The 18,851-nt window shown below is 35.8% G+C and overlaps 1 protein-coding gene across 4 annotated transcripts in view; it reads left to right on the top strand.

Annotated features, from left to right (window-relative positions):
- Window positions 1-14,655, top strand: part of LOC105477946 (Rho GTPase activating protein 5) — a 71,308-nt gene extending 56,653 nt beyond the window's left edge. For all 4 annotated transcript variants that reach the window (XM_011734840.3, XM_011734843.3, XM_011734845.3 and 1 more), the window contains exons 4-7: window positions 3,600-3,677; window positions 7,160-7,291; window positions 9,660-9,765; window positions 11,834-14,655. In XM_011734840.3, the coding sequence (XP_011733142.2) occupies window positions 3,600-3,677; window positions 7,160-7,291; window positions 9,660-9,765; window positions 11,834-12,161 (644 nt within the window). In that variant the 3' untranslated portion in view covers window positions 12,162-14,655. The remainder of the gene's footprint in view (window positions 1-3,599; window positions 3,678-7,159; window positions 7,292-9,659; window positions 9,766-11,833) is intronic.
- Window positions 14,656-18,851: the final 4,196 nt, after the last annotated feature.

The following is an 18,851-nucleotide window of genomic DNA, read 5'->3' as shown; positions in this document are numbered from 1 at the left end:
GTTCATACTGCTCTCTGGCACTCGTGTAACCTGCACCCACAGTGCAGGCTACTGTCCTCATGATTGTCACTAATCTCGGGTATAGGGAATGGTAGGTAATTTAAAGCTTTCTTCACCAAGACTACTTCTGGTTGTAATTTTTTAATAGATTACGGAGTTCTGCAAATGTTGATTCTTACCCTTCTGGCAGCTCATTAGTCGCTGGAATTCTCTTCTCCACCACTTTTGGTGACATCACTCCCCATGGACATATTTATCAAATTGATGGATTATTTACACACCTTGCATCTCTGTTACCCTTTGTAATCTATTTTAATAATGACTTAAATAATTATGTCATCCTGAAGGTGTAGGGGAACAGGCAGTGAAACCCTAGTTTTGTATCTGTTAGCAACTCAAATAAAACTTAGGCCATTCTAAAACTTCAGATATCAGTAATACTCTGGGTTACTTAAGGGGTAGTGACCTTTTCTAATGAAAGGGAAAAAAGGTACTTAATTAAAAGGCAATATTATTTTATTTTTTGTTTTTTATTATTATTATTATTTTTTGAGACAGAGACTTGCTCTGTCGCCCTGGCTGGAGTGCAGTGGCATGATCTCGGCACACTGCAATCCCTGCCTCCTGGGTTCAAGCAATTCTCCTGCCTCAGCCTCCCAAGTAGCTGGGACTACAGGCGCCCGCCAGCACGCCCCAGCTAATTTTTTTTGTATTTTTAGTAGAAACGGTGTTTCACCGTGTTATCCAGGATGGTCTCAATCTCCTGACCTCGTGATCCCCCCGCCTCGGCCTCCCAAAGTGCTGGGATTACAGGCATGAGCTACCATGGCTGGCCAAAAAGCAACATTATTTTAAATTACTAAAATTTTATATTTAGTTTGGGAATGTTGGGATTGGTTTCCAATCCCTTTATTGCTTGGAGGTCCAGGATAGATACTTTGGGTGATTTAAGGCCACATAAAACTTGGATAATTCACAGCTGGATAATTTAGTCTGTGTTTTTGTTCTTTGAAATCACTGTTAATAGTGAGTAAAGGGCAAGATTTTAGTGTGGGTAGTTAAGGGCCTTATAATCTCCATTTAACAAATAATAATAAATGTTTATCACTGTGGAAGAGGTTTCCCAACCTCAGCATTATTGACATTTGAGGCTATTTAATTCTTTGTTGTTAGAGGCTATCCTGTGCATTCTAGTGTGTTTAACAGCATTCCTGGCCTCTGCCTGTTAGATAGCCCTCCTCCAATTTTGACAACCAAAAATATCTCTAGGCATTACCAAGTGTTCCCTGAGATGCATGCTGCCCCCAGCTGAGAACCACTGTATTATGTGAAGAACCCTGGGGATGGAAAGGTACTGCTATGACTTTTACTGAGTGGTGATAGAGCTATAGATAAAGTGCTACAGGAGTTCAAAGGGAAAAAAATTGCATCTAATTGGAGATAGCAGGGAATGTGTCAATGAGGAAGAAATGTTTCAACTGGGACATATAGATAGACGTGGAGTAATAAGAATTCTGTAAAAGAATACTTTCACAAAGTCAGGATAAATGTTATCTAGAGAACAATGAGGTTTAGTTATTTTCAGGTAAGATTACAGGTGTGAGCTACCATGCCTGGCTTAAAATTGGGTAATTTTTGTTGATTTATCTTCAAGTTCAGTTATTATTGTTGTTGTTATTTTGGTCATCTTTAACTTGCTGTTGAGCCCGTTTGGTGAGTTGTTTCTGTCACTGTATTTCTTCGTTCTGAAATTTCTATTCATTTATTTATTTATATATTTTTTATTTATTTATTTTTGAGGAGTCTCGCTCTGTCACCTAGGCTGGAGTGCAGTGGTGTGATCTCGGCTCACTGCAACCTCTGCCTCCTGGGTTCAAGTGATTCTCCTGCCTTAGCCTCCTAAGTGGCTGAGATTACAGGCGCCCACCACCACGCCTAGCTAATTTTTGTATTTTTAGTAGAGGTGGGGTTTCAACATGTTGGCCAGGCTTGTCTCAAACTCCTGACCTCAAGTGATCCACCCACTTCAGCTTCCCAAAGTGCTGGGATTACAGGCGGGAGCCACCACTCCCGGCCTAAAATTTCCATTTAGTTATTCCTTATATATTCTATTTCTTTGCTGAAACTTCCTATTTTTTCATGTTTCAAGTGTGTTTGTAATTGCACATTGAAGTATTTTATAATAACTGCTTTAAAGTCCTGTTCAATAATTCCATAATTGCCACCATTGAGTTAGTGTCTGTTAAATGTCATTTATCATTCAAGTTGACATTTTTCTTGGTTTTTGATGTGAGGGATTTTTGTTTTATTATTGTATCATAGACACTTTGGATATCACGTTCAGAGACTTTGGAATATTACTAAAATCTATTTTAGCAGGCCGCCTCTGACGTTGCACCAGCAGGGGAGGAGGGCTGCAAGGTGGGAGTGGAAGTTAAGACTCCCTGTTGGCTTCCACTGGCCTTCACTGATAATAGCATGGTGGGGTAGGTAGGACATCTCTTACCTAGGATTGGTGGTGGAAGTTTAGGCTCTCTACTCAGCCTCTGCTGACACTCCAGAAAGGGTAAAGAACTCCTTGTTACTGATCGGCAGAGGTAGAAGTGTAGGCTTTCAAGTTGGTCTCCACTGACAAGAGTGAGGAGGGATTCCATGCTCTGTGGCTTGAGGAGGGCAATTATAGTCAAAAAGGTTTTGTTTTGCTAGGCTGTACCTCTTCTAATCCTTTCACTAGGGAAAGCAGACTTCTTGTTGCTGTTGTTGGGTTTTATTTTTTTGTTTTTGTTAGTTTTGGGTGTGGTGGTGGTGGTGGTGGTGGTGGTGGTGGTGGTGGTGGTAGTCTTGTTGTTTTTGCCTTTGCTCATTAGTATTTCTGGGTTGCAGGCCTCTCCAATGCCCAGTCACAATATGAGCCTCTCCCTGCCCCCTCAAAAATCAGGGAAGTTACTGTCATGTCGTTCTTCAAGTTCTAAGTCATTAGCCAGTTCACCTTCTTCTCTCTACCATTCACAGAATACTTATGTTTGGTTTTTTTACATGTTAGGTTCAGGGTTTTTAGCTGTATTTAGTGGGAGAGTAGGGAGAAATAAGTCTATTCACTGTGTCTGGCACTGAATGTCCTAAATGGTTTAAAATAGAAAATAGTCCACTAAGAACTTACTTTTTTAAAATGCTCAAAAAATATTTTATTCTTAAAAATATTTTACCACTATAAATTTGTAACTAAATTGTACATAAGATTAAGCACATTTATTGTTATAGATATATATGGGTTTTTTGTTTGGTTGGTTGGGGTTTTTTTTGGGAGACAGGGTCTTGCTCTCTTGCCTTGACCTCCCAGGCTCAGGTGATCCCCCTGCCTCAGCCTCCCGAGTAGCTGGGGCTACAGGTGCATGCCACCATGCCCAGCTAAGTTTTTGTTTATTATTTGTAGAAACAGAGTCTCCCTATGTTGCCCAGGCTAGGCTCAAACTCCTGGGCCAAGCAGTTCTCCCACCTTGGCCCCCCAGAGTGCTGGGATTACAAACATGAGCCACTGTGCCCAGCCATGTGGATATATATGTGTTTATTAAAGTATGTATATTTCTTTATTCTCTTAGGGTTATGTACCGAAGGACTCTACCGTGTTAGCGGGAACAAAACTGACCAAGACAATATTCAAAAGCAGTTTGATCAAGGTAAGAAGATAATTATGTGAAATAAAATTGTTGTTTTATGTTTTACTTATTAGAATTCATGGTGAGAAGATTGATTTTCATTTGAAAACTTCATAAGGATATGGATGTTGAGGAGAGAGGATTTTGAAGTGGGATTAGAAGCACTGAGTAGAATAGATACCACAGTAAAGGTACAAAACAGCTAGGGAAAGTCTATTTTCTTTACACTAGCAAGGAAGTCACTGATTACTTTTAGAGCCTTTGAATTAAGGGGCCTCAGTACTAGGGATTTGTAAGAGGAAGCAGATGATATGAACTTTTTAAAATACAATTGCAATAGAAGAAAAGATTGAAAACAAGAGGCAGTTGAGTCAAGAAAATACAATATTGTATATATTTTTAATGTAAGTATGAAGACAGAAGAGGATTTAGTAAATAAGAAAGGAGGTACTGGAAAAGTATTGAAGCAAAGTCCATCAGGCCCGGAAGGAATGGAATGCAGTAGAATAAATTTTGTTTTTGAAATAACAAGAAACTCTCTCTTACCCTAAGACTGAAGGGAATACTATAAAATATTTTGATGTAAGATTAGGTATTTTATGGCCCATATACTCTGAGTTTCTTCCCAAATTTCATATTCCTAATACATTAAACAATCTCACAAGTAAAAGACTGTGACTGTACCCATATAAATCCATCACCAGAGTTAGAAAAGCAATAATTTGACTTCTGATTGACATCTTAGCCATTAGGAGTAAAAAAAGCCAAATTTTCTACTCAGTAAACTCTATGTGCGATTAAAGATTTAAATGTAAAAAATGAAAAACATAAGTACCAGAGAGAAAAATGAGTGAATATTTTTATAGTCTTAGAGTAAAGAAAAGCCTAAACTTGATATGAAACCTAGAAAGCTTGAACACAAGTTGATAGACTGGACTGTGTACATGCTAAAATTTTACAAAAATGTAAAAATTCTGTATGACATGTAGCTAAAACAGGGTGTGACATACCTAGCTTAAGTAATTCCCATCAGAAGAGAGCAACCAATAAATAAATGAAAATATGCTTAGCTTCTATTAATGATAAAAATTAAAGGATTATATTTGTTTGTTTTATTTGAATGAAAAGAATTGTTAGTAGAGCGTAGGTAAGCATGTATCTTGTACACTGTTGGTTGTAGGTGCCTTTTGAGAGGCAGTTTGTGAATATCAGGATTCAGATAGCTTTGCTAGAGAAATTCCGCTTCTAGGAATTTGTTATAGAAGTCTTTGCATAAGCATGCCAAGATATACTTACAAGGCTGTTCCTTGCAGTATTGTTTTTTTTTAAAGGGGTGTTGGGGGGATACCACTCGGGTCTCATAAGTAGAATGAATACTAAGAAGCCACATAAAATAAAGATTTATGCCTGTTGAAATGTCAAAACGTCAGTTGTTGTGTGTGTGTGACTGTGTGTTTACAAAAACACACCTTGTTGCCAAAGAGTATCGTATAGTCTAGTATCCCATTTTTTAAAAATATTGCCCGGTCACAGTGGCTGACGCCTGTAATCCTAGCACTTTGGGAGGCCAAGGTGGGCAAATTGCCTGAGCTCAGGAGTTCGAGACCAGCCTGGGCAACATAGTGAAACCCCATCTGTACTAAAATGCAAAAAATTAGCCGGACATGGTGGCGCACACCTGTAATCCCAGCTACTTGGGAGGCTGAGGCAGGAGAATCACTTGAACCCAGGAGGGGGAGGTTACAGGGAGCTGAGATCGTACCATTGCACTCCAGCCTGGGTGACAGAGCGAGACTGCATCTAAAAAAAAAAAAAAAATTCTTTCTCTCTCTCTGTATATATAGTGTTTAAAAAACTGTTTAGACTTAATGATATTAAATTGGTAGAAGTTAACTTCCAGTAATGAATGCATTTTTGTAGTTAATACCAAGGCTCTTGAGTTTTACTTTCTTGTTTTATTTTCTGGTCCTGCCACTACTGCCACTATTTTTGTGTCTCTGGCAAGTTAATCTTTCTAAATCTCAGTTTCTTCATGTCTAGTATGGGAATGATGAGAGTAACTATAAGGATAATGGGATAATGCATATGAAGAGTTTTCTGTCCGAGCACCATATTAAATGTTCATTGGGTAGCTATTACTACAAAGAATGTAGCCTAAGGAAATAAGCTTATATGTATTAAAGCATAGCATCATATCATTTTCATATTATTGTAATATATTTAAATGAAATAAATCTAAATGTTCAGTAATAGAATATTATGTAAATTGTGTAATCTAAGGAAATATTTCACAGCCATTAAAATTGTTTATGTAGGGCAAAATGTTAACAATTGATTTGGCAATTTTTTTAATGAACAGAGAAAGGCTGAAAGGAAACATGCTAAACTGTAAGCAGTGCTTGTCTAGGTGATGGGGAAATTTTTTTTCTTTTTGCTGGCCTATTTTTTATATTAAAGTGATTTACTGATAGCAAATTAACCTTATAATACACTTTTAGTATGTTCTAGTCTTGATTTTTTTAGTCGGAACTTCACCAACTATTTAAATTTAAACTGTTTTACATGAAATTTTAAACTGTAAGCTTAAAAAGTCCAAATGAGAATTTATACAAATTGAGTATCTCTTATTCAAAATTCTTGGGGCCCAGAAGTATTTCAGATTTCAGATTTTTTTCAAATTTTGGAATATGTGTATTTTACTTGGCGTTTATGCCAGATATGAAATGTTCCAGTGAACAAGTTTCAGATCCACCTGTATGCATATTTCTTTTTTCTTTCTAGTTATTTATGGCCTCTTTTTTTTTCCCCCTCCTCCAAAGAAATAGGGTCTCACTATGTTGCCCAGGCTAGACTTAAACTCCTGGGCTCAAGTGATCTTCTCACCTTAGTTTCCTGAGTAGCTGGGACTATAGGTACGCACCACCTCACCTGCCTCTTGTGGCCTCTTTTAAATAGCTGTATAAACCAAAAAAAGATAGGTATTATTAAAGTTCCTCAATATACTAATAAACCTAACAGCATTTTTAAAATTATAACAGAAAAGACTTATTGCTTGGTTGTCTTTTCCCAAATCCATGTAGTTTGTCAGCCTAAAAAGAAAAGTGGGGCCGGGCGCCTTGGCTCACACCTGTAATTTCAGCACTTTGGGAGGCTGAGGCAGGTGGATCACCTGAGCTCAGAAGTTCGAGACCAGCCTGGCCAACATGGTGAAACCCCTTCTCTACTAAAAATATAAAAAATTAGCTGGGTGTGGTGACGGTCGCCTATAATCCCAGCTACTCAGGAGGCTGAGGCAGGAGAATCACTTGAACCCGGGAGGTAGAGGTTGCAGTGAGGTGTACTCCAGCCGGGGCAACAAAAGCAAAATTCAGTCTCAAAAAAAAAAAGAAAAAGAAAAGTGGCCCACGACTTAAAGTTATCTTTTGATCTAAAAGTAACCGTTTAGCTTACTTCTATAATAAAGTTTTATTATGTAATTTAAAATGTTAATTTTTGTCTTGTAGATCATAGTATCAATCTGGTGTCAATGGAAGTAACAGTAAATGCTGTAGCTGGAGCCCTTAAAGCTTTCTTTGCAGATCTGCCAGATCCTTTAATTCCATATTCTCTTCATCCGGAGCTATTGGAAGCAGCAAGTAAGTATAAACCTCCTTTTTATGAGAGGGTTGATAGTGGCAGTTTTTGGATATCGATTGCTAAGTGTTAAAATCGTCATGTGCTAGAATATGTAGCTAATAAAAATTAACTTACTAGAACTCTATTTCTTAAAGGTATTTTCCTCTAAATTAAAATCAGAATCCCTGAAGATGGCCTCCAGGAATATTCTGTTTTAGTTAGCCCCCTAGGTGACTTAAATGCTCCTAGAAATTAGATCATTGTACTAGAAGTTTGAGGTTTGTGTTTTTAATTCAAACTTAAGGGCATTGTAAGAAAAATAAATTCTTCAAATTGTAAGTCAAAGAAATTTACTTTGGCCTTGTCTACCTGTTTTATGTTGCTGTAACAGAATATTACAGACTGCATAATTTATAAAGTAATTTATTTCTTACAGTTCTAGAGGCTAGTAAGTTCAGGGTCAAGGAGGCCTCATCGGGTGAGGGCCTTTTTGCAAAGGCATTCCATACCCAAAGGTGGAAGGGCAAGAGAGCACACTCAGAGAGTAAGAGACAGGAAGGGACCTGAACTTACTCTTTTATCAGGAATTCATTCCCAAAATAGCTAACTCACTTAAGAGGTAACAGTGTTAATCTGTTCACAAGGACAAAACCCTCATGATATAGTCACCTCTTAAAGATCCCACCTCTCAACACTGTTGCCTTGGGGATTAAGTTTCCCACACAAGAACTTTGGGGGAAACATTCAAACCATAGCAGACCACGTGTTGTAAGTCATTTTGGGAAAGAACATGATATTTATTTAGTATTTATTCCTACTTTGGCATCTTTCATTCAGATGTTTCCACTAAACAGATAGTCATTTATCCGGAAAATGAGACCTAAAGTCTGTTTGGGCATCATTTTCATTCATGTGATTTCTCAGTGACAAAAAAATTAACATAATTGCTAAACACTTCTGTCTACTATTTCCTTTTGGTTGCAAGTCCTCAAGTTCTTTTAGGTGAGACTACTTTGTACAGTTCTGATTATAAGTTCTCAGTGATTTTGTTTTTTTAATTCAGTATATTGTCACAAGGTATAGTTGCCTTATACATACTCTCAGGTAAAGTGGGAAAATGGTTTAATTGATAGTTTAGATGTTCTTATCTATTGACCATTAATAGGAACCTCAGAACTGTCCTACTTAGGAAATTTTTGAGGACCGATTTAGAAGTAATGTGTAACAAATGAAATTTTGTTAGTAATTGGTTTTGCTACCATAATGATGTGGTATGCACACTGGTCTCCAAAATAAAGAAGAGGAGGAAAGCACCCTCTATCTCATTTATTTCAGGGCCACATTTTAGTTACTCTGTTTCATAATTGCGTAGATTTGGAGAGTAAGTTATATACTTAAACTACCTGTAAAGGAAAATCTCTGATAAGCAAAATGGATTACAAGTAATTGTAGTATAGACAAATCTATAGCCCAAGGGCCATATTTAGGCTATCGCCAGTTTTGGGCAGACTTTTGAGCTGAGAATCGTTTTTACACCAAGAGAAAAGAAAATTTCATGACACATTAAAATTACATGAAATTCAAATTTCAGAAGTTTTATTGGAGTATAGCCACTCCCATTTGTTATGCCTGTTACTGCTTTTGTGCTACAACACAGGGTTGAGTAAGTGTGCCCACAAAGCCTAAAATAGTTACTCTCTGCAGCATAAATATTAAGAGCCTAACAGATTTGTAAGTAATTAATTATAAATCAGTATCTAGTTACGTAAATTGCTAATATACCATTTCCCATTTTGTCAATGCTGAGTCACTTTGGTCTTCAGTGATTAGCTTTCCTTATCAAAAGGCTATAGTAATAAATGATAACATTAATAGAAATAGATAATGTTAGTTGAAGTGATTTCTTAATTTACATAATTTAGCAGGTTCTTTTGAACAGGGATCTCCAACCCCTAGGCCACACAGCCTGGCTTGTTAGGAACCAGGCCTCACAGCAGAAGGTGAGCAGTTGGGTAAGGGAAGCTGAGCTCCACCTTCTGTCAGATCAGGAGCAGCATTAGATTCTCATGGAAGTGGGAACCCTATTGTGAACTGCGCATGTGGGGGATCTAGGTTGTGCACTTCTTATAATCTAATGATAAATGTAATGCACTTGAATCATCCTGAAACCATCCCCCCACCCATCTGTGAAAAAACTGTCTTCCACAAAACTGGTCCCTGGTGCCAAAAAGGCTGGGGACTGCTGCTTTAGACCATTTTCTTTGATTTTGTTTACCTATCCTAATATGCTTTAAACACATTCTTGATTGTTACAGTAAATATAGCAGGAAGCTTTATCAAATATTTTTAAATGTGTTTTATACAAACTCTTCACTTTTAATTTTACAGAAATCCCGGATAAAACAGAACGTCTTCATGCCCTGAAAGAAATTGTTAAGAAATTTCATCCTGTAAACTATGATGTATTCAGATATGTGATAACACATCTAAACAGGTATTTTTTTTTTTTTTTTTTTTTTTTAGGGATTTTTGGCAAATAAAATGCACTACACATTTCAAACATGTAAACTTTATAAATTGGGTAATTATCAGATAGAAAAGGGGACTCAGACTAAACATACAGTTGAATTTTGGTTTTCTAATTTGTATCTAAAAAGATATGTGATTAGTATTGTAATGAAATGATTATATAAATAGTAAGTGTGGTAAGTATATTTTCTTTTTTACCACATTCTCTGTAGGATCTTAGAATTTTAGATATGAAATGACACTTAGATAATTAACCAGATTGACCTATTTGGAGTTGAAACAGGGTTTGGTTTGAAAAATTACTAGTTCTGTGACCTTGGGTAAATGACTTATTCTTGCTAAGTCTTGATTGTCTCAACTACAAACATGAGAATAACAGCACTTCACAAAGTTGTTCTGAGGATTGAATGGAACTGTTAGCATGTGTGCTAATTTTTTCAAAAGTTTTCTCATAATATTTTCTACTGACATTTTAGTGAACTGTATTTTTTTTTAAACTAATAGTATCAACGCCCAAACCAAGTACATTTCAGCCTGTACCTCCTAAAAGAGGATTAACCGATGTTTAAAGCTTACTTTTTACTAGCAATGTGGTATAAAACCGTGTTAACATTTCTTATAACCTTTCCTTGAGAAAATACCATGGAAACTTGGTGAAACCCCATCTCACTAAAAATACAAAAATTAGCTGGGTGTGGTGGTGAGCGTCTGTAATCCTAGCTACTCAGGAGGCTTGGGGTGGGAGAATTGCTTGAGCCCGGGAGGCAGAGGTTGCAGTAAGCCGAGATCATGCCATTGCACTCCAGCCTGGCCAACAGAGCAAGACTCTGTCTCAAAAAAAAAAAAAGATTGTTTTGTGGAATGCTAGCAACCAGTGTTTGCTTTTTTTTTTTTGAGATGGAGTCTCGCTCTGTCACCAGGCTGGAGTTCAGTGGCACGATCTCAGCTCACTGCAACCTCCACCTCCTGGATTCAAGCAGTTCTCTTGCCTCAGCTTCCCGAGTAGCTGGGATTACAGATGCATACCACCACGCCCAGCTAAATTTAGTATTTTTAGTAGAGACAGGGTTTCACCATGTTGACCAGGATGGTCTCGATCTCTTGACCTTGTGATCTGCCCTCCTCAGCCTCCCAAAGTGCTGGAGTTACAGGCGTGAGCCACCGCTCCTGCTGCAACCGGGTTTTTTGAAAGTTAAAAATTCTCCCTGGATGTGGTGGCTCAACACTTTGGGAGGCTGGAGGATCTCTTGAGGCCAGGAGTTTGAGACCAGTCTGAGCAACATAGTGAGACTTGATTCTCCAAAAAAAAAAGGAAGGGAAGAGAAAGAAAAAGAAAAGGGAGAGATAAAAAAGAGAGGAAGGGGGGGAGGAAGGAAGGGAAAATTAGCCTGACATTAGTGTCAAACGCCTGTGGTAGTAATTTTTCCAAAGCTGGTTGAGAGAGAGAGCATACTCTGGTTTATCTTTACATCTCTCATAGTAGTCAAAGAAGTTACATATACAATTAAAATTTGTTGTTTCTGTTGCCAAAAACTCACTACAATTTGTCACATCAGGAAAGGTTTTTTGTTGTTGTTTTTGAGACGGAGTTTCACTTCACTCTTGTTGCCCAGGCTGGAGTGTAATGGCGCGATCTTCACTCACCACAACCCCCGCCTCCCAGGTTCAAGCGATTCTCCTGCCTCTGCCTTCCAAGTAGCTGGAATTACAGGCTGTGTCACTACGCCTGGCTAATTTTGTATTTTTAGTAGAGATGGGGTTTCTCCATGTCCTGCTGGTCTCGAACTCCCGACCTCAGGTGATCCACCTGCCTCAGCCTCCCGATGTGCTGGGATTACAGGTGTGAGCCACTGCACCTGCCCAGGAAAAGTTTTTTACATACGAATTAAAGATGCTTCTTTATGCAAATTTTTAAACCCCAGGTTTGAAGTAGGATAAAAGGTAACGTTAAATCTGAGATCATTTCTAGCTCTAGAATTCTGTGATTGTAATGAGTTTTGATTTCTAAATGTTTTTTCCTTTCATAATTTCAGGGTTAGTCAGCAAAATAAAATCAACCTAATGACAGCAGACAACTTATCCATCTGTTTTTGGCCAACCTTGATGAGACCTGATTTTGAAAATCGAGAGTTTCTGTCTACTACTAAGATTCATCAATCTGTTGTTGAAACATTCATTCAACAGTGTCAGTTTTTCTTTTACAATGGAGAAATTGTAGAAACGACAAACATTGTGGCTCCTCCACCACCTTCAAACCCAGGACAGTTGGTGGAACCAATGGTACCACTTCAGTTGCCACCACCATTGCAACCTCAGCTGATACAACCACAATTACAAACGGATCCTCTTGGTATTATATGAATAGGAGGTGATTGCAGACAGGCTGGATTTGGACAAAAAGCAAATCTAGACATGCATGTTTCAGGGTTCAGTAGTATACTTCATGTTTCATACAGATAAGTCACATTCAAAATTACATTTTCTCTTTGAACTAGATGGTATTCCTTATTCACTTACATTGCAAATCTAAGACCATGTGATAAGCATGACTGGAGAGGTTTAATTTTTATAAACAAAAATAGCTATAAAATACAAAGCTGCTGCTGCATGCAACCTTATCGCAATCAGTATATATCATTCCTGTGGCAATTTCTGTCACATTATATTGTGAATAAAATTTTTCTATAGAAATTAAATGATTTAAAAACTCACCTATATGAAACATTTAATGCTTTTCAGCCTGCTTTCTGGCTGATTTTGTTATTTGATATGCTAATTTGGGCAACGTAATTTACATTCTGGCAGTCAGTGTAGATAACTAAAAGCCCAGTTAAGTATTTTATAATTTCAGGCTACTGAGGCCATGCTTGGGATGTTGTTTGAAAGAAAAAAAATACACTTGACATATTTCACATTTCTGTACCTTCATCTATACTTCCAGTAAACATGTGGATGATTTGATGAGGGATAAATGAACCTATTTCTTTTACACACATACCAAGGACATGCTTGTGGCTAAAGTGAGTTGATAATGTTGTGCAAAGGATAGTTGTCACCAACTCATTTCTTTATGGTCCATAATGAAATAAACATTTTGTATACTGTTAATTCTGTAAACAGATGCATGTTCAAAAGATCTATGATGGTCTTGTAATCTTAATCTAATATATTTTAGATATTTTAATTTTTTCCCTCTTGGGGAACACATTTAGTATAGTGTAGAAAATACTTCATTACATTTTCATATAAGGTTATATAACTTTTCATACATAAACATGAAATTTGTTGTAGAAAATTCTTTAAACCAAACATTTAAATCTAGGACTTCAATTTAATTTGTTTCTTGAATCTATTTTTATGTGGCCCTTAAAAACATATCCAAAAAACCCATTGCTAATATAGCAATAAAAATACTTTGGGTACTGACAGACTCTTTGGAGTGTTTATATTACAAATTTGTATTCATGTTCTTTTCTGTGATGCATTGTACTAAAATCCAAAATGGCTTTTGCACCATTTTTAAGCCAGTTTTTCCTTTGATGTTGGTACCAGAATTACTATAAATGACTGCTGCTTTTGGGGGTAAACATTTTGTTAGTGAAGATAAAACCAGAACACTAAATTATGGATAAAATTTTCAGAATAGGTGGCACAGGTAAATTTTACTAGGTTATATTTTGTGTAGTAAAGAAAAAAATTCTTTGGTCAATGTTATCTTAATTCAGACTACAATTTTAAGATTATCTTATATGTATTATAGTAAATAGATTTTGAGATTCAAGGCTCCTAAGAGTTTGATTTGCTCTGTTTTTTCCTAAAATATTGTCTTTCCCAACTGTTAAGTTCTAGGTATTGTACTTCCAATTTTAACTTCAGAACCAAGATGTTGGCATGAACCAGGCTGCTGTTGAAGTACATGTATATTATAAATTATCTTATTTGTGTTATACTCTTACATGTTATCTTTTCTAAGAAAACAAAGTCCCTATTATTCCTATTGCAAAGCACACAGGAATTAAGAAAGTACAGTAATTTTTAAAAAAAAATCCGGTAAATGTAGTATTCTTAACCTGTTCTATATTACTTATACTTATTGTCTATATAGCTTTAATTTATAGTTGTCAGTTTAACTATTGGCATGTCTGGCAAAGAAAATTAAACTTTAAGAGTTTTATAAACTTTCTAGGTTGCTAAAGAATTTATTTTTCTACTATATATGGTATAGACAAAGCATCAAACTATGTACAGGAAAAAAGTCTGACTATTTCTATTGGAAGTGGGCTGAAAAGAGAGTTTTCAAAACTTCGTGTCTTCAGTTCATTCTGTCATAACTTTGCTATTGTAATATGTGAATACCAGTTTATTTAAGCTATTCTCTTTTATACTGTATTAATTTAATGTTCATCTGCATTTAGTACCATTTTTGTTACTAAAACTGGCATTTACCATTTTTCACATTAACCTACCTTGCACCTTCTCCCAAACTTATCTCCACTTTTCTATGCATTCTATCATTGATTTGACACACTTCATAGTGAGTCATTTAAATATTCTACGTTTGGTTCAATTAACCAGTAGGTTACAGTTATTGAAAATTAAAGTACAGTTTAAAGCTCAGTCTGTTACACTGAATTGTGTTTGTTTTTGCCAAGGATTTAAATATGTTTTTAAATATTAGAAACATCTAAGAACAGAATAACATAATTAAACTTTTTTCTGGTAAGTTACTGGAAGGTTTCACTGTTTAGGGACCTATCATCTGAGACTTCGTAAAGGATTAAAATAGGAGGATAGTCTCATAATTGTGAGTAAACATCAAGGCATTATATTTTACAATAATAAAATTTCATCTACACACACGTTGCCATTGTTTCATTTAAGGTTCAGTGCTTATAGTTACTACAATATTGGACCTAACAGGATCTAGATTAGCAGTATAAAGAAGCATAGTGGTACTCTGTTTCACACTTTCAGTAGATTTATTAGAAGTCAAATTCTATTCAACAGACACTTCTTAGGATATACAACTAATTTAAGAATAAAATTCCAGACACAATATATTTTTTTTTAAATGGTATTTGTTAGTAGTGCTTCTTCCCTTTAACATTTACAGTGTAAATACTGCAGGTAACAGCAATCTAAGTTAGTCAAAAAGCAGCTTTTTTTCCCATACTGTATGTAAATAATGTAGACCTGGGTATTTTTGTTTGTTTGGGTTTTTCTTTTTTTTTTTTTTTTAAGGTACTGGAATCTAATTAATAATATCTCTTAGATATAAACAAAAGGGAACAATTGGAATGAGAATTTAGGCCTTAGCTTCCATGGTGATTTTTAGTTTTTTATACAGTAATAATTGTGATGCTATTTGTCAACTGGATATAAATATATATATAATTTTTAAAAGTCAAAAGTGCTTTTGTTTCTTTGTTTAATGTAATTTTTGTGCTTCACCCACAGGATGCTGCAGTAAATTAAATTTCAATGAAGCTTCTGATGTATAAAGAATGCTATGAATAAAACATTAAGAAGCTGTGTAATTTTAAGTTATAGTTGCCTCTATTTTTACCATTTCATTGGTAAAAATTAGCTAATTTTTTTCAAGTGAAATATGAAAAATAAAAATTTAAATTTATCAATATGATGGAAATTTTATAAGGAGATGTATTATTGAGTTTTCACTGTACCTGGAAAGGAGATTCAAAATTTTTTCTGGGGGTGTATATAAGTGAAAATCTGATTTTTTTAATTGTCAGGAAAACAAGATAATGCACAGATTTCTAAGACTCAGATCTTACCTGGATGTGATTTTTGAGCTGGGGATAGACATGCTTTGGAGCCACTGGAAATATTTTGAAAACTATTCTAGTTACAGCACAGCTGCTAATGTTAAAGAATATATTTATGTGTTCATGGTTTGTGACTATTAGGCCAAATTTTATGGCATGTGTTGTCAATCTGGATCTGGTGAGGTCTGTTTGACGTGAATCTTTGTGTTATCTTGAATTTAATAGTTTCAAGGTACTTAAATTCTTAGACTTTTACAGTTTCTAATTTGTTTCAATGCATATGGGACATGCTTGATTTTTTTTTTTTACCGTATTAGGACTCGAAGTTCTTAGCCTTTTCAGGTTATCAAATACCTGAAAGTAAAATTTTCTAAGATTTGATAAGGGAAGGTACTATTCAAATCATTTTCTTAGGATAGCATCTTTACATACGATGAGAGGATTGTACAAGCATTAATCTCATATTCCAACATCCAGTTACTGGATGTGATCCAAGTACCCTGGTCTTTTTAAAGCAGTTAAAATCTAATTAATTAACTTTGGGAGTCTTCACTATTCAGTTGATCCTCATCATTGTCCTATTTGTATGACTCCATTTTTTCCTCCACTATATGAGTTTTCTTTGTCGGGGAGAGGAGTGGGGAGAGCCACAGAATCTCATATTCACATCTTAATTAAATTGTGTAATATTAGTCTTTTGTGGAAATTCTGTAGGCAGTGAGAATGATTTTGAAAAGCTAACCAATGATAATTAGCATTTTAGTTATTACTAAATGCATAAAATTATAACCCTTGAAATTAATTTGGTGCTGGCAGTTCTGGTTTAGTCATTTTTACCAGTAGTGAGTAGTATTAAGACCTGCAGTATATGCACTTTTTGAGTAGCTGTCAAAGAATTGTACTTGAGAAACAACTTGTTTATTCTTACAATTCAGATTTTCTATTCAATTTTGTCTCAAATAGTAAAAGTTATTGTGAACAATTTAACAATGGCCTCCTGTTCTAGTTTGCCTAACATTTCAGTTAAGATTTAGTGTTTTAACCTATTTTTTTCAAGTTTATTTTTTGTATTAGATTTTATTTGCATAAGTTATGTGGGTTTAGTAATTGACTTATTTATTCATTGCTTCACCAATTCATCCAGATTAGTTTTAAGTGCGTATATGTATTTGCTCACCAGATCATTTTCTTGGGACCTTGAACTGTGAATGTTTTGTCCTAACAATTTAACATTTTCTAGGTACTTGCTGCAAGTTCTTGAACTATTTTACCAGCTTTAACTTTGGGGCTCTTAGTTCCTTTTCTCCAGATTCTTGTTATTTTATTTTATCCAAATAAATATTTAGGTGTTCTAAGAAGTAGACTTCTGTTTAATTCCCTAAAATACGTAAAATCAGAAGCTGTGCACACTATCATACTGTTATTTGTGTAGGACTTGGATTATTTATAAATGTAGGTGAAAAGATAAAAAATATCTGTCTGAGAGAACATAGTCTTTAGATATCCTCCTTGGAAATTTGACTTCGAAATTTTTCATTTGTTGGCAGTCACAGGCATAGCTGCTGAATGTCTTTTGGTTTGTAATATTTGAAATGAGAGAAACTATTACCAGCAATGTACTTTTAAAAATACAAACTAAAGCCAGGCATGGTTTCTCATGCCTGTAATCCCAGCACTTTGGGAGGCTGAGGCAGGTGCATCGCTTGAGGTCAGGAGTTTAAGACCAGTCTGCCAATATACATGATGCCAATATGACAAAACCCCATCTCTACTAAAAATACAAAATTTAGCTGGGCATGGTGGTAGGCGCCTGTAGTCCCGGCTACTCAGGAGGCTGAGGCATGAGAATTGCTTGAACCTCAGGGTGCGGAGGTTGCAGTGAACCAAAATCAAGCCACTACATTCCAGCCTGAGAGACAAAGGGAGACCCTGTCTCAAAAAACATAAATACAAACTAAAATGTTATATCTAGTACTTTAATTAAAAAATGACTGTTGTGTACCTTAGAATCCATTTAGATTATTTTTATGGAGTTAGCAAACTTTTTGGGGAAAGGACAGATAGTGTCTTAGGCTTTGCAGGCCGTATGATCTCTGTGACACTTCTCTGCTGTCATGCACAAAGAGCCATAATGCAGAAATGAAAGAAATATTACTGTATTCCAATAAAATTGTGTCTGTAAAAAACTAGCAGCAGACCAGATTTGGCCCACAGACATTATTGGCTGGTCTCTGGCATAGATTGTTAATGAAATTAGCTCCTCCAACTTTTATCTTTGTGGAATATTTTATGATAGATAATTCAAAATAGTATCGGTTGGAGTGAAATTTTACGCAGGACAATTACCCTCTGTTCCTATTACCATTGTTTCCAAAGGAAATTCTCTGTTTTCATTTACTTAGTAATAAGTAAATAAGGAGAGCTATGTGAAATGATTATTTTAAAAGCTTTTAGTAACATTAAAAACTGCATCTGGAAGGTAGGACTGGTGATACAGTTGTACACATCAGAACTGATTTGTTTTCAACAACCTTATTAAGGATAACAAATATTTTTCAGGACAGTAATTATATCTCCACATTCTGTACATTAATCATGACCACATAGTATTTCAATAAATTGTGGCATAGACTAATGAAGTTATTAACACTTAACAAAATCATGTCCATAATCGATCTAAAAGCATGTGATTATTATTGGTCGTCTCTCCAAGGTATAGGCATCACTAACCAGTCTACTCAGGTTCCTTCGGAGAATGCATATAGAAGGGAAATTATATGTGTACCGATTGTTGGCAGGCCTTTATTCAGAAGATAAATTTGATGAAAGGTCAGAGAATTCATAATAGAGAGAAACATAAATGTAGTAATTGTGGGAAGTTCTTCGAAGTCACACCTAAGTCAATGTCGGCAAACATCCCAGAGAGAAATTTTATAATGGTCCTGACTTCGACTGGTTTGACTCCAGATTTTTCAACTTTACAGTGGTGCGAAAACCATACACATTCAGTGCACTCCTTGACTTACAATGGGTTTATCAGAACTTGGTCCCATTGTAAAGCGAGGAATATATATGTGTTAAATATTGCAGGGAAAAGGTCAACAGATTACATATCTATATGCCATAATGCTCAGGCTGGAGAGACCTACGAATGTATTGAAAGGGCTTTCACCTATAAATTGGTCTGATTGCATATCAGAGCATTCACTCTGGCCAGAAGTCACAATTCAGTGTACACCGTAATGTCATACTGAAGGCAAAAAGC

Source organism: Macaca nemestrina, chromosome 7 (genome assembly GCF_043159975.1).
Source record: "Macaca nemestrina isolate mMacNem1 chromosome 7, mMacNem.hap1, whole genome shotgun sequence".
Taxonomy (NCBI): Eukaryota; Metazoa; Chordata; class Mammalia; order Primates; family Cercopithecidae; genus Macaca; species Macaca nemestrina.
Note: the sequence above shows the minus strand (reverse complement) of the source record. Positions and strands in the feature narration are given on the sequence as shown.